Source organism: Corella eumyota, chromosome 4, assembly GCF_963082875.1.
Source record: "Corella eumyota chromosome 4, kaCorEumy4.1, whole genome shotgun sequence".
NCBI lineage: Eukaryota > Metazoa > Chordata > Ascidiacea > Phlebobranchia > Corellidae > Corella > Corella eumyota.
In genome coordinates this window covers 10,777,673-10,789,215 of record NC_137493.1, presented here as the reverse complement: position 1 = coordinate 10,789,215, position 11,543 = coordinate 10,777,673, and the positions used below count along the sequence as shown (strand labels likewise).

At 26.4% G+C, this 11,543-nt stretch overlaps 1 protein-coding gene across 5 annotated transcripts; it reads right to left on the bottom strand.

Moving 5' to 3' along the window:
- Positions 1 to 497: 497 nt before the first annotated feature.
- Positions 498 to 11,162, bottom strand: LOC145750554 (eukaryotic elongation factor 2 kinase-like). 5 transcript variants are annotated; one of them, XM_082566617.1, is made up of 16 exons: positions 10,408 to 11,162; positions 8,947 to 9,040; positions 8,620 to 8,664; positions 7,719 to 7,913; positions 7,495 to 7,532; positions 7,065 to 7,242; positions 6,697 to 6,846; positions 6,292 to 6,395; positions 5,364 to 5,520; positions 4,993 to 5,113; positions 4,234 to 4,430; positions 3,776 to 3,982; positions 3,208 to 3,381; positions 2,580 to 2,704; positions 2,060 to 2,244; positions 498 to 1,559 (listed from the first exon to the last, which is right to left on the bottom strand). In XM_082566617.1, exons 1-16 carry the CDS (start codon positions 10,572 to 10,574, stop codon positions 1,450 to 1,452), a joined length of 2,247 nt encoding a protein of 748 aa, XP_082422743.1. In that variant the 5' UTR covers positions 10,575 to 11,162; the 3' UTR covers positions 498 to 1,449. The 5 variants fall into 5 exon arrangements, with proteins under 5 accessions (XP_082422743.1, XP_082422745.1, XP_082422744.1 ...); XM_082566619.1 differs by having other exon boundaries at positions 8,620 to 8,646; XM_082566618.1 differs by having other exon boundaries at positions 499 to 1,559; positions 8,620 to 8,652.
- Positions 11,163 to 11,543: the final 381 nt, after the last annotated feature.

The window sequence follows — 11,543 nt, the reverse complement described above, 5'->3', positions numbered from 1 at the left end:
GAGACTGACTTTAAAGATGCAAATTAATATTAAAGCGCAAGGATATAGTTAGAAAGGGTATAAAAATCCTGTCCTTTCCGCATTTAATGATTTTTGTTAACGTTTACAAACCTCCACGATATCCCCCCCACCCCACATTCTGTATTTTAGTACTACGCCAATAAATTTTTTTATTTTTAAATTTGTTATATATTTTTACTGCTTTTGAGAAAATTGTTTAATTTGAAATGTATTTTTTATTGCCTTTCTATTTTTACAATTTATAAAAAAACCTTTCATGTTTTACTAAATCACTTTAAATATATTCAGCATTGAAACAAGATGTATAAAACACCCTTTTATTTTTTAAAAGCCTGTAAATAAAAATTTTTATCTTGAACTCCACGTCATTTTTTACTAGAAGCTTGTATACAAATCTATCTTTAACAAACAAGTTTTTCTATGTAATAACGTGTCAGTTTTAAATAATCCATGTCAGTTTTAAATAATCCACCCCTTTTACTTTTATTAAATCAACAAAAAAACTACAAAAACAATATCTACAGCAGTAAGTCACAAAGGTAATACACAAAACAGTAAAAACCTAATTAGCATTTTCTGTCAATTTTTTTTCAAAATGAATTAAAAATCAACCACTAAATTTAAACACTTAAAAAAAGAAAACTTATTAAGATATATTAAATCAAGAGTTAATGTTATTTGATAGAAAAAAGCACCTTAAATGACTTAGAAAGAATTAAAAATTTACAAGCACTCACCCATAATTAAAACTTATACAAAAACAGTTATGAAACTTATATCATTTTATGATCATGGCATATAAAAATATTTTTGTTTTGTAAACATGATTCGAAAATATAGTGGAATAGTTTTATAAAATATTGCAAAAAATGTGTTGTATGTAATATTTTTTTACAAATTAATAAAACAACATATCAACAAAACAAGACTCAAGTTGAAAGAATTAAAATCAAGTGGTAAAAAAATGATTTATTTTTAACACAATAGTTTAAAGTTTAAGATTTAAAAAAACTACTAAATATGTAAAAAAATGGACTTTAAGTTTATTTAAACCACTTAATAAAAAACAACATGCAATAATAATTTAATTATTACACAAAGTTAAAATGTTTTTAATAATGTTATATTACCAAAACCGATATGCTCAAAAACTCGATTTCATCAAAAAAAAAAGATTTTACCGACTGAAAACTCCATTTCATCATTTCTTGAATATAAAAAATGACCTAAATTTCAATAAAATGTTGTATTTCGCTATTTTCATTTTCGGTAAAATGGCGTTTAGACTTAATGGTTTTCGGTAATATAGGCGAATAAAAATGTTTTTTTTGCCCAACAAAAATATTATACAAAATGTATTGGCAATTATGGTGCAAGTTTGTAACAGCTTAAAATAGTAAAGTAGTGATACAGGATTTTTGAGGTTGTTTATTCTTCTACAAGACTCCAAGCTTCTTCAGCTAGCGCAAAATATTTGTTGGCCAGTCTTCCTTTCATTGAAGCCATAGCTGCTTCAGCAGCTTCGTTATATAATTCACCTTTGTATTTAGGACAAGTTAAATCGTGTTTATAGCATTATTAATAGCGCTGATAAATAAATGAATGTTTAAAAAAATATTATGACTAAACCTAAAAATAATAATATAGAAAGTATAATATATGCATAAAATCAGCATGGTAAAAATTAGAATTATTAAATTTAGGTACCCATACAACTAATAAATACTACAAAACAGTAAGTACTATTTAAAATTCACATATTAACTTAAGTAATATAACACTGTGATGTAAAGGTAAAAACACTTTACAGCGTGAGGTCATTGGTTTAATTTTTCTTTGGTTCCATGTTTTATCCCTAAGTAAGGCACTACGTTAATTACCTGGTGATAACAGCCATGGGCAACCAAAACTGGAGTCAGAGTAATAAATATTACTCTATGTTTGAGTCGAAATGCCATTTTTTCCAAATCGAGGATAAAGATTTACAAAAAAAATATGCAATCCTAACTATTCAAAATGAACAAATAAATTATTTTACCCGATTTATTGGGATCTTTTTTCACACCATTTCCACCTTTGAGGTAAATATCAGCTTGGAGGGCTTTTACCTCATAGGGAGGAGCAATCCTTGTTAGAACAGAGTCGTATCCTCCTTCCACGTCCTCTTTATCTTCCTCCATCAATTTGTTATACCAATTTAGTGCTTTGAAGAAATTAGTTGTCCTTGTAAAACAAATTTTCTTCAATGTAAAATTGGACTTAATTTCATGTTTAATTAATACTTCTGTGAAATAAACAACTTGAATTTGAAAAATGCTTATAAATAGCTCATTTATAAACAATGCAGCTTAGTAGCGAATATATATTTATTTATATCTAGCTTAAAGGCTTTAAAATGAAAGAAATTCTGTGTTTGATGCTTGGGTAAATTATCATGAACATAAAAAAATTGCGAATTGTGACATTTAAAATGCAGTCTAATAAGATAATATGATTATTAAAATATTTTTATTTTAAGAATAAAAAAAATTTTTTTTTAAACTAACTCAAGAATTTACTTATTTTTAGGAAGTCCAATATTGTTGTGATAAGCTTTTGCGACAATGAGCATACAATTTCTATCTCCTGCCTCTGCAGCTGACTCCAACAACTCAAAACCACGATCTTGATTTTCCTCACATGCCTGTTAATAAGTAATTAAGTGAAAATAGTTTTGTTTTGTTTCTAATTAACAAAAACAACATGCAAAAATAATATTTCAGAAGCTTAACTAAATATAAGCATTGAAAATAAAAATTCTAAAAATTAAAAACTAATTTTTTTCCGTATATTTTTATTCTTTATAAAGAGAGGCTGGTTTAACAACCTCAACAGAGAGTAACATTTAATACATTGACTCAGTCTAGAATTAACTTTGGCGGTTTTGAACATTAGTATGCTAATCACCAGATAATAATCCAGCTGTTTGTTTTTAGGCTTGACAGTATTCAAACTTTGAAAGCTCCTTACTCATGTGTGCTACAACACGAGCATTGGGGATCAAACTAATGATATATGTTGTGAAGCCAAGTGTTCTTACCACTACATCAAGTTACCAGCATACTAACAGGACTATAGTAGTGTGTTCCAACCTTACTTTACAAAAAAAGCAATTAGGTTAATTTAAAGAAATTTTAAGCTACTTACTTCCACTGTTACTTGCATGAGAATATCATGTGGCATTCCCAAGTAAATTTGAGCCATAGTCAAGGAACCTTCCAGCGAACCACAATCAGCTGAAGTCTCAAGATGAAATAAGGCCGACTCCTCATGAAATGGAAAACGACCACAATCGTAGTAAACAGCCATTGCATAGTGAATCTAAGAAAAAAATTTAGAAAAGAATTAAGATATGATTTAACTTATGAAATTAGTTAAAATATATTTTTCTGCTGTATGATTATCATCAAGCATAAATTTGCTATGGGAAAAAAATTTTTTAAAAGGCTGTTCGTAATACATACTAGTTCATTGCCTAATCTATAGGTTAAATTTTAATTTTTGTAATTTGGTTGCAACTTAAACTAACACTTGCCCAGGACAATTTACTCACCCAAAACAAAAGTATGTTTTTTATTTTTAAGGCCTTTAAATTGGCATTTAAATATCAACAACTCATCTCAATAATATATATGAAGATATAACTATCAAAACAAAATGCCCATAATACACAGATGACCATTGCTTTTAAATGCTATTGCATAAAAAAACTCACTTTGCCCAAAATTGATTTTCCAATCTCGACCTTATTTGTTTTTCTACATCCAACTTTTTTTACTTCATGAACAGCACACGATGATCTTCGAGCAAGGTTAAAGTTATTGGGGTTAAGAAACAAATGAGCCGGGGGTGAACTTGGGGTACTGGGTAAGGAATCAAATCCCCCATTGTTAAAGTTATGATCAAGCATATCTCTGTATTCCTAATATAAAATTAATTTTGCATTTTAGCAATATATATACCTAAACTACAACAAATTTAAACCTAATTTGGAAACAAACTATACAAGAGTCAACTAGTAGCAATTTATGAAATTTAAGCTAAAAAATAATAAAAATCCAGCACTTTATTGAATTTATATAAACTTTTGATGTAGGCACAAAATTTCATAATTTTTTACTTTCTTATTTACACTATTTTATTTTTAACAATGTAAAAAAATGTGTAACTTACAGCATGATCAGATAATTCACTTATAGTTCGAGTTCTTCTTACAGATCCGTTTTTCGAGCCATACCCGCTCGAGTTTGCATCAAAGTCATCTGATTCAGAGCTCATCATCCTGGACACACTCATCTTCATCGATCCAACAACTCCGGAAGATAAATCCTCCCCATCATCTTCATGGAGGATGTAAAGGTCATCATTACCTTGATAGAAAAATTTGAAAGTAGCAATAAAAAATAACTTGATAAAAAATATTAAGAAAAAAAAATACCATTTTTAATTGAATAAACAAGATCATCAATTTTACATTGTAACAATTTAATTTTTTGATAAAATATTTTTTTCTTTTGATAAAAAAATTCTATGACACATTATTATCTGGCTATCCTCAACATCAAACAAGGTTAATGTATTGACAGTGCACCATCAGCAGTTTATATTTAGGTTGATTAAACAAATTGAACTACCAAGTTTTGCTGATTAACCACATTTGTATTTGTTAAGTTAATCAGTAAACAAAAAAATAGAAACTTAGATGTTTTTAAATTAAAAGCACAACAACACCAAAACAGTAACTTAAATTAATTTCAATACAGCTACGCTCTTGAACAAAAATATAAAATAAAAAACCAAAAATCAAACAAAAGTTTTACAACATTTGAAATAAAACTTGTTATATAAAAAAAAATAAAAAAATGCTAAAATAAAATCTGGATATTTTATTAAACTAAATTTAATAAAAAAACAATTTACATAAAAGTTAACCTTCATTAGCATGTGGTGGCAAATAACTAGAGTTTTCTTCTAAAATTTGAAATAAGTCTGAAGAGTTTTTAATAAACGGGGAAAGAGGTTCTTCTAATCCTGTTAATAATGTTCCACGACGCTAGCAAAAAAAATTATTACATGTTTAGCTTGTTATGTTCATTAACTAACATTTAAAAAAACTAAAAGCAAATTTAAAAATTCAGATTTAAAAAAGTATATTGTTTCTCAGCTTAATGCAATTTTTATTTATAACAAAAACAAAATGCTAAAAATATTTATGACTACATCAGACAAAACCATAAATTCAAAAAGTAATTTTGAGGATTATATTTATGTAAAATATTCTGCAAAAACAAATGTCAAATTACTGTAAAAAGTGAAGCTCTTCTTATGTTTGACCTTTCATGATAAGATAAATCAAATGGAGATAAGTTCAAGCTTTGGCATATTTTGTTGCAAGTGTGAGAAAAGAAAAATAAAGCCATTCCCTTTGTACCTAAATTTCCATCTCCATATTCTGTGCCTCTGTAGACCATGAAATATTAAAGAAAATATGATTTTTTATTTAAAAAAAATGCAATTTAAAAAAAAATATATATAATTTAAATTAAAGTAATTCATTTAGCATTTAAATTACTAATTTTTGAATACAATTAAATGTATTAAACTGTTTAATGATTAAACACTTTTTGTAAGATGTTTAGGTTTACAATGTAAGTTTATTTTAAATATGCAACAGCTGTGACTGTTCATTTACCACAAAAAGTAATTTAAACAGTAGGTTAAATATTTGGTTTATTTAGTCATAAAATGTTTTTAATTTGGTTTTATATATATTTAATGTTTTTTTGTTTTAAAAAGGCAAAAATAATTTTTTTTTGATTTGCACCGATTTATCTTTTTTAGTTTATTTGCAATACTATATTTCCTCTAAAATGAAGGTTGGGCTATATTTAAAAAGAGATTAAATATAATCTTCCTTATAATAAATCACCTTTGACATCTTGTTGAATTTACTTAGAAATGAGCAATTATGGTTTAGAATAGAAGGAAATTAAATTAAGTGATTTCCCTGAGGGCAGGATACTTTTGTAAACTTTTTACGTTTGCAAAATTTCTGATTTTTTTAGGTATTAAATGGCTTAAGACAAATCACTGGGTATAAATAAAAAATTGTGTTCCAAAAAATAAGAATTTAAACAGAGATTTTGTATACATAAAAATAAAATACACCACTCTAAATTCTTCATTGGTGTTACTTGATTTACTTTTCATTTTTTTTTAATAATTTTTTACTTGTATGTATGTATTTGAGGATCTGTCCATAAATCACCAACTCCTTGTATATCAACCACAATCAATCTGTGTTGAGAGCACTCAAATGTAAAATGACTAAAGGCCTGAAAATGAAAAACAAATGTAACAAGTGTTAAATTATGTCAATATTGACGTCAGATTTTTAACTGAAGTAAAGGAAGTTTTGTTTTTTACAAAGTATTGACAACTTTTTCTTGTTTGAAATTTTTAACTTGTTTTCGTACTATCAACAAATGTAAAAAATATTTCAAAATAGCTTTGAAAGTTTTCGTTTTTTTATTTTAGTCATAAAACAAAAGATAACAAGATCACAAAATAATATAAAGCTTCAACCAAATTTCATGTTTATCAAATAATGATTAAAACAGAAAATTGGACATTAACCTGTGGTGTTGTTCTAGCATCTTCATCATAAACAAACCCAGAGTTTGAGTTATATTTAACATACTCTCCTTCGATAAAGTTTTCGAGGTGAAATAAGGGTTTGTTCGGTCTCTCGAACATTTCAATTACGCACATTTGCATTATATCAACCTGTAAAGAAAATATTTTTATTCAGTTACGAATAATGGTTTGTGTAAATACTGTGTTTTTTTTTTTTGAAACTTGAATTTATGAGGCTTTTGTAACAATATTTTGGTAGTCAATTTGACAAATATTTTACAAAATAATTAACCCCAAGGCATCACAATTATTTAAAACAAAAAATTTTCGGAATTTTGTTACAAAAGTTTAAAAAAAATTAGTTTTACCTTTTTAGGGGGGTGATGTTTATTGTATTCCTCCCCCCACAATTTTGCATCCATTTGAAGTCTTACATCCTCATATAGAGTCTTTCTGGTAATGCCATCTGTGTCCATGTATTGTTTTACCACACATGGTGTCGCTGTACTCCAATCAGTGCCGTGTGTAAAGTTAGACAATTTTTTCCTAAATTTTTTTTTATTTTTTAACACCTTTTTTGCATAAAAAACTACTTGTTTTTGTTAATATGTTAAACAATCCCTTGTTTATTCACAATTCATATATAATAGTGAAATATACTTTTTCGTAAATTAAAAAAAAACTACGACAAAAATACTAATCACTATTTAATGACAAGCATCTTATAAAGCCCCAAAGGCTAAAAAGGTCTTAATGTTATAGTTGCTCTGCATATGATAAACTTTAAAAAATACTTACGCTTTAAAACATTCCCGCATTGCTCCTTTGCTAAATGGCTAAAAAAAACAATGTTAAAAATTTTTTGCCTAAAAGAAACAAAAAATCGGTCTTGGTATTTTAAATAAAAATATGCCTTAAAAAGATCAAACTTCCAAAATTATGTAAAATAAGTCTTTAAATTGAAAAAGAAGACCTGGAGAATAACTTAACTTCAGATATTACCAAAACTAATACAAACCAACCTCTTTTTCAATTTTAATTTGAATTTCATCTTCGGTCCAAGTTCCCTTTCTTGGACTATATCGAAATCTTTTTGCTTTCTCAGTTGGAAAAGAATTTATTTCCTTCCAAGTGTCACGCTGTGTGCTGACAACGTGTGATGCAGATAATTTCCACATTCTTTTGCGTCTTTGAGCGTTGTCACCAATTTTACGAACCTGTTTATAACATTTTTGTTACTTTTTTGAGTTTCTTTAAAATTTTATTTTTTTAAGTAGGAAGATAAAAATGTAAAAGTTTTTGTGTATAATTTGTTTACAAAATTAACTTAATTTAAGCATACACTTAATTTGATCAAATATTATTTTTTAATAGAGCAATTTGAGACCTAAAACCAACACCAAAACATTTTAAAACATTAAAAAAAATCAAACAATTGTTGGTAGGCAATTAATAATAGAAAATTTCTAATAGAATTAATTAATAGAAAAAGTGTTTAAAGAAATGTTAACCCACATGCAAAGCCAAAAAAATAAAAAAAATAAAGTCAGCCAAAAATTAGTAAATAGTTAAAAAAAAAGGTTTATATAAATCATACATAAATTTCAGATAATCTAAAAAAAAAAATTTTTGAATAGAAGCTTTCTGTAAATTAAAATTTTACAAATAAAGATTTAAAAGAAAAATGTACATTAAAAAAAATGTTTATCTGTAGTTTTCTGTAAAACAAAGTGTAACTGTATAAAAAAATAAAATAAAATTGTAAAAAATTGTTAAAAAAAATTGATTTTAAAAGATGTAGAAAAATAATATACATGCTATTAAAAAAATAAATCAAAAAATGTAGATAATTTGAGAAAAAATGAGCTAAAGCATGTGATTGCAATAATAAGATGATTAAGCAGCAGAAGCATTAAAATACACCTCGTTTAATTCTTGTCTCTTTTGATCCTGCTCCTTTAAACATATCTTTTTATTATTTTTAAACAGATTTTAAAAATATATATAAATATGTTAATAATGACACCAAAAAGTTTATAAGGGAATGTTATACACCGATAATGTACTAAAGTTAATATATATACAGTAAGATGCATAACTAATTAAAACAATATCAATTTACATATTTTAAGTTAAATAGATACATTTAATTTTATTTTTGATAACTTATAAATGAGCAAAAAATAAATACAGAAAAATATCAGGTTTTATTTTATTATTTTTTTTTTTATTTTAATTTTATTTTTTTACCTGATTTGTCATAGACCTAAAAACTAGATGTTTAAAATTGTCTACCAGTATGTCTGCCTCACTGTTATCATTTAATTCATTTTCATTCTTTGTTCTGCAAAAGGTTTAAAAACGAATGTTTTACTTTACAAGTATGTTTAATAAATAAAATAAGGTTCTTTCAATATTAACTACGTAAAAATAGCCACTTTCAAAGCCCTTGAAAAGAGCAAACTGAACAATTTATCGATTTCAATTTTTTTTGTTACATTTGCAGAAATGAAACAAGGTGGACTGTTAAATGTTAAACAATATTATTTAACACTTAAATTTACCTATTTTTGGACAGAAGGCAAATAACAATTTTAATAAAAAAATGTAATTGTATTAAAATAATTTGATTTACATATTTTTTGCATATAATTAGGGTGTTGCTAGCTAAATTTATTTTACATATATTTCAAACAGACTTATTTAAAATTAGTAATGCTATATTATAAAGTTAGTTGTATTTAAGTTTGCAAAAATTAGGTTAGGAGAAAAGAGAATTATAATAAAACAAAGAAACAAATTTATATTGAAATGGTGCTTACTAAATGACGTCAGAGCGCCCTACTTATTGGAAATTCAATAGGGGTAACTTTTTAAATCAACAATTCAAATCAATATTATTTAAATCTGTTTTTGTTTAATTTACAAGAACCAAACACTTTTAAAATGGAAAAGTTAATAAATAGAAAGAAATTTATAAATTAAATTTGTACAATTTATAATTCACCTTATAATTTTATATATAATAACTGTTTTAAATTAAACAAAACCTGCAACTAATTTGCTTTTTTATAGAATTTAACATACCAAGGATATTTAGCAATAATTAATTATTTGGCTTATTTAGAAATGGTGTTAAAATTTAAGTTATGGAGAGTTATTCAATAGGCCTACACATTTTTAATGCATGTCTTAACAATTTTTTTAACATAAAATTTAAGCAATATTGTTTAAATATATAGGCCTATATATATATACCAGAAATCCATGTTAAAATATCATTAAAATTTTATAAAGGGTAATTGTTCAATATATATATACAATATTTTAAACGGAGGTTTAAAAAATTGTATAGCCTATATATTAAACAACAACTTATTTGTATTGATCATTAGGTCTTTGAAGACATTATTTCTATGCTTTATTTAAAAAAAAGTAAGCCAATTTCAAATATTTATTTGCTTGCCTTTTGGGCTGGCTGCATTTTAATAGTGTAATATGGTCACAACTCGCAACTATTATTTGCCGGAGGTAATTTATCTGCGAACCACAAATGGCAGTTTATTTTATTTTAAAGGCTTTTAAGTTAGACATATATACATACTTAATCACTCTTTCCATTTTCTATAGATATATTGTTCACTAACCATTATGCACAATCAATCATATATAAAAGTAAAAAAACTACCTAATTTTTTCACTTTAACATACTTGCTTTTAGAATTGGAATCGTCTCCCGAAGATGAGCTTCCTGAAACATCTGCTTCAATACCAAGGTCATCCAGATCAAATAAATCTCCATCTATGTCCATTGACATGTCATCATCTGAGTCAGAGTCGGATAATGGATCTTGAAGACGAGCTTGAAGAGAGGTCATCTTGTAGTTCTTAAAAGTTTATTTTAAAAATTCTATCTGAGCAAAGTTCCCCTTAAAACAATTTAAATTTAATTTTTTTTTGTATATATCTTTATCCTCGACATTAGCTACTCCAACCCAGTCTTGAGTTGCCTGTGGCAGTTTGAGATATTATAGATTATAATAGCCGGATAATTATACTGCTGATTAAGTGCTGGCTCAGCAAAATTAATATTGTTTATAGCGCCTTACCTAAGGGCACTACAGCATGAGATCAGTGGGGATTAAACCAACGACCTCATGTGTGGTGTAGCAAGTGTTCCTACCACTACAGCACGCTGCCGGTTTTATTTTGAACATCCAATTTGTATTTTAAAATTTTTTCTTCCCAATATAAATTATAGGCTATACTATTTTTAAAAATGTTAGTTACTGTCATATTGTAAAAAGAAGTTCCCCTTCTATCTGTCTATCAGACTTTACTGAAGTATGTTAAATGACATACAACCTATGGTAGCAAACGAAGCTAATTTTAAATCATAAGTACATAATAGCAAACCGTTAACTAGCTTTACGTGGCTCTGAAAAATTACAAACAGTCGAGCACCCGTCAGCCTTTTGCAAAAATATCAGCATTTTTATTTTTTACACCTCATTGACTTACAGTCTGACGTCATAACAATACAAAAGTATCTAAACAAATGAGCGACGTCAGAGGCAGTGTTGTGACTTTAGGCACGTAGACATCGGAAGAGAAAAGAGTTTTAACTACATTTTACGACGTTTGTTTTATAACTCTTTTTTATAAAATGTTTTAAATTTAATGATTAATTTTAAATTTTATCAAAAGTTTGCAAAAAATAATTAATCATTTTAAAAAATTGGACGTTTTAATATATTTTTTTGGTTAAAGTTGTTAATTTTTTTACGTTTATTCTATCGCGGGTTTGCTAAATTGAATACATATCTTAACCCTAGCAACTATTTTTT

Bases quoted from the DNA above. Each gene is read 5' to 3' on its own strand.
- LOC145750554 (XM_082566617.1), bottom strand. From the start codon at position 10,574: ATGACCTCTCTTCAAGCTCGTCTTCAAGATCCATTATCCGACTCTGAC. The intron at 5,114-5,363 runs GTAATTTGACAT...TTTTTTTGCTAG, and splicing joins GAAGAGCTTCACTTTTTACA to CGTCGTGGAACATTATTAAC. The intron at 2,245-2,579 runs GTAAATTCTTGA...TTGTTTTACAAG, and splicing joins ATTGGACTTCCTAAAAATAA to GACAACTAATTTCTTCAAAG.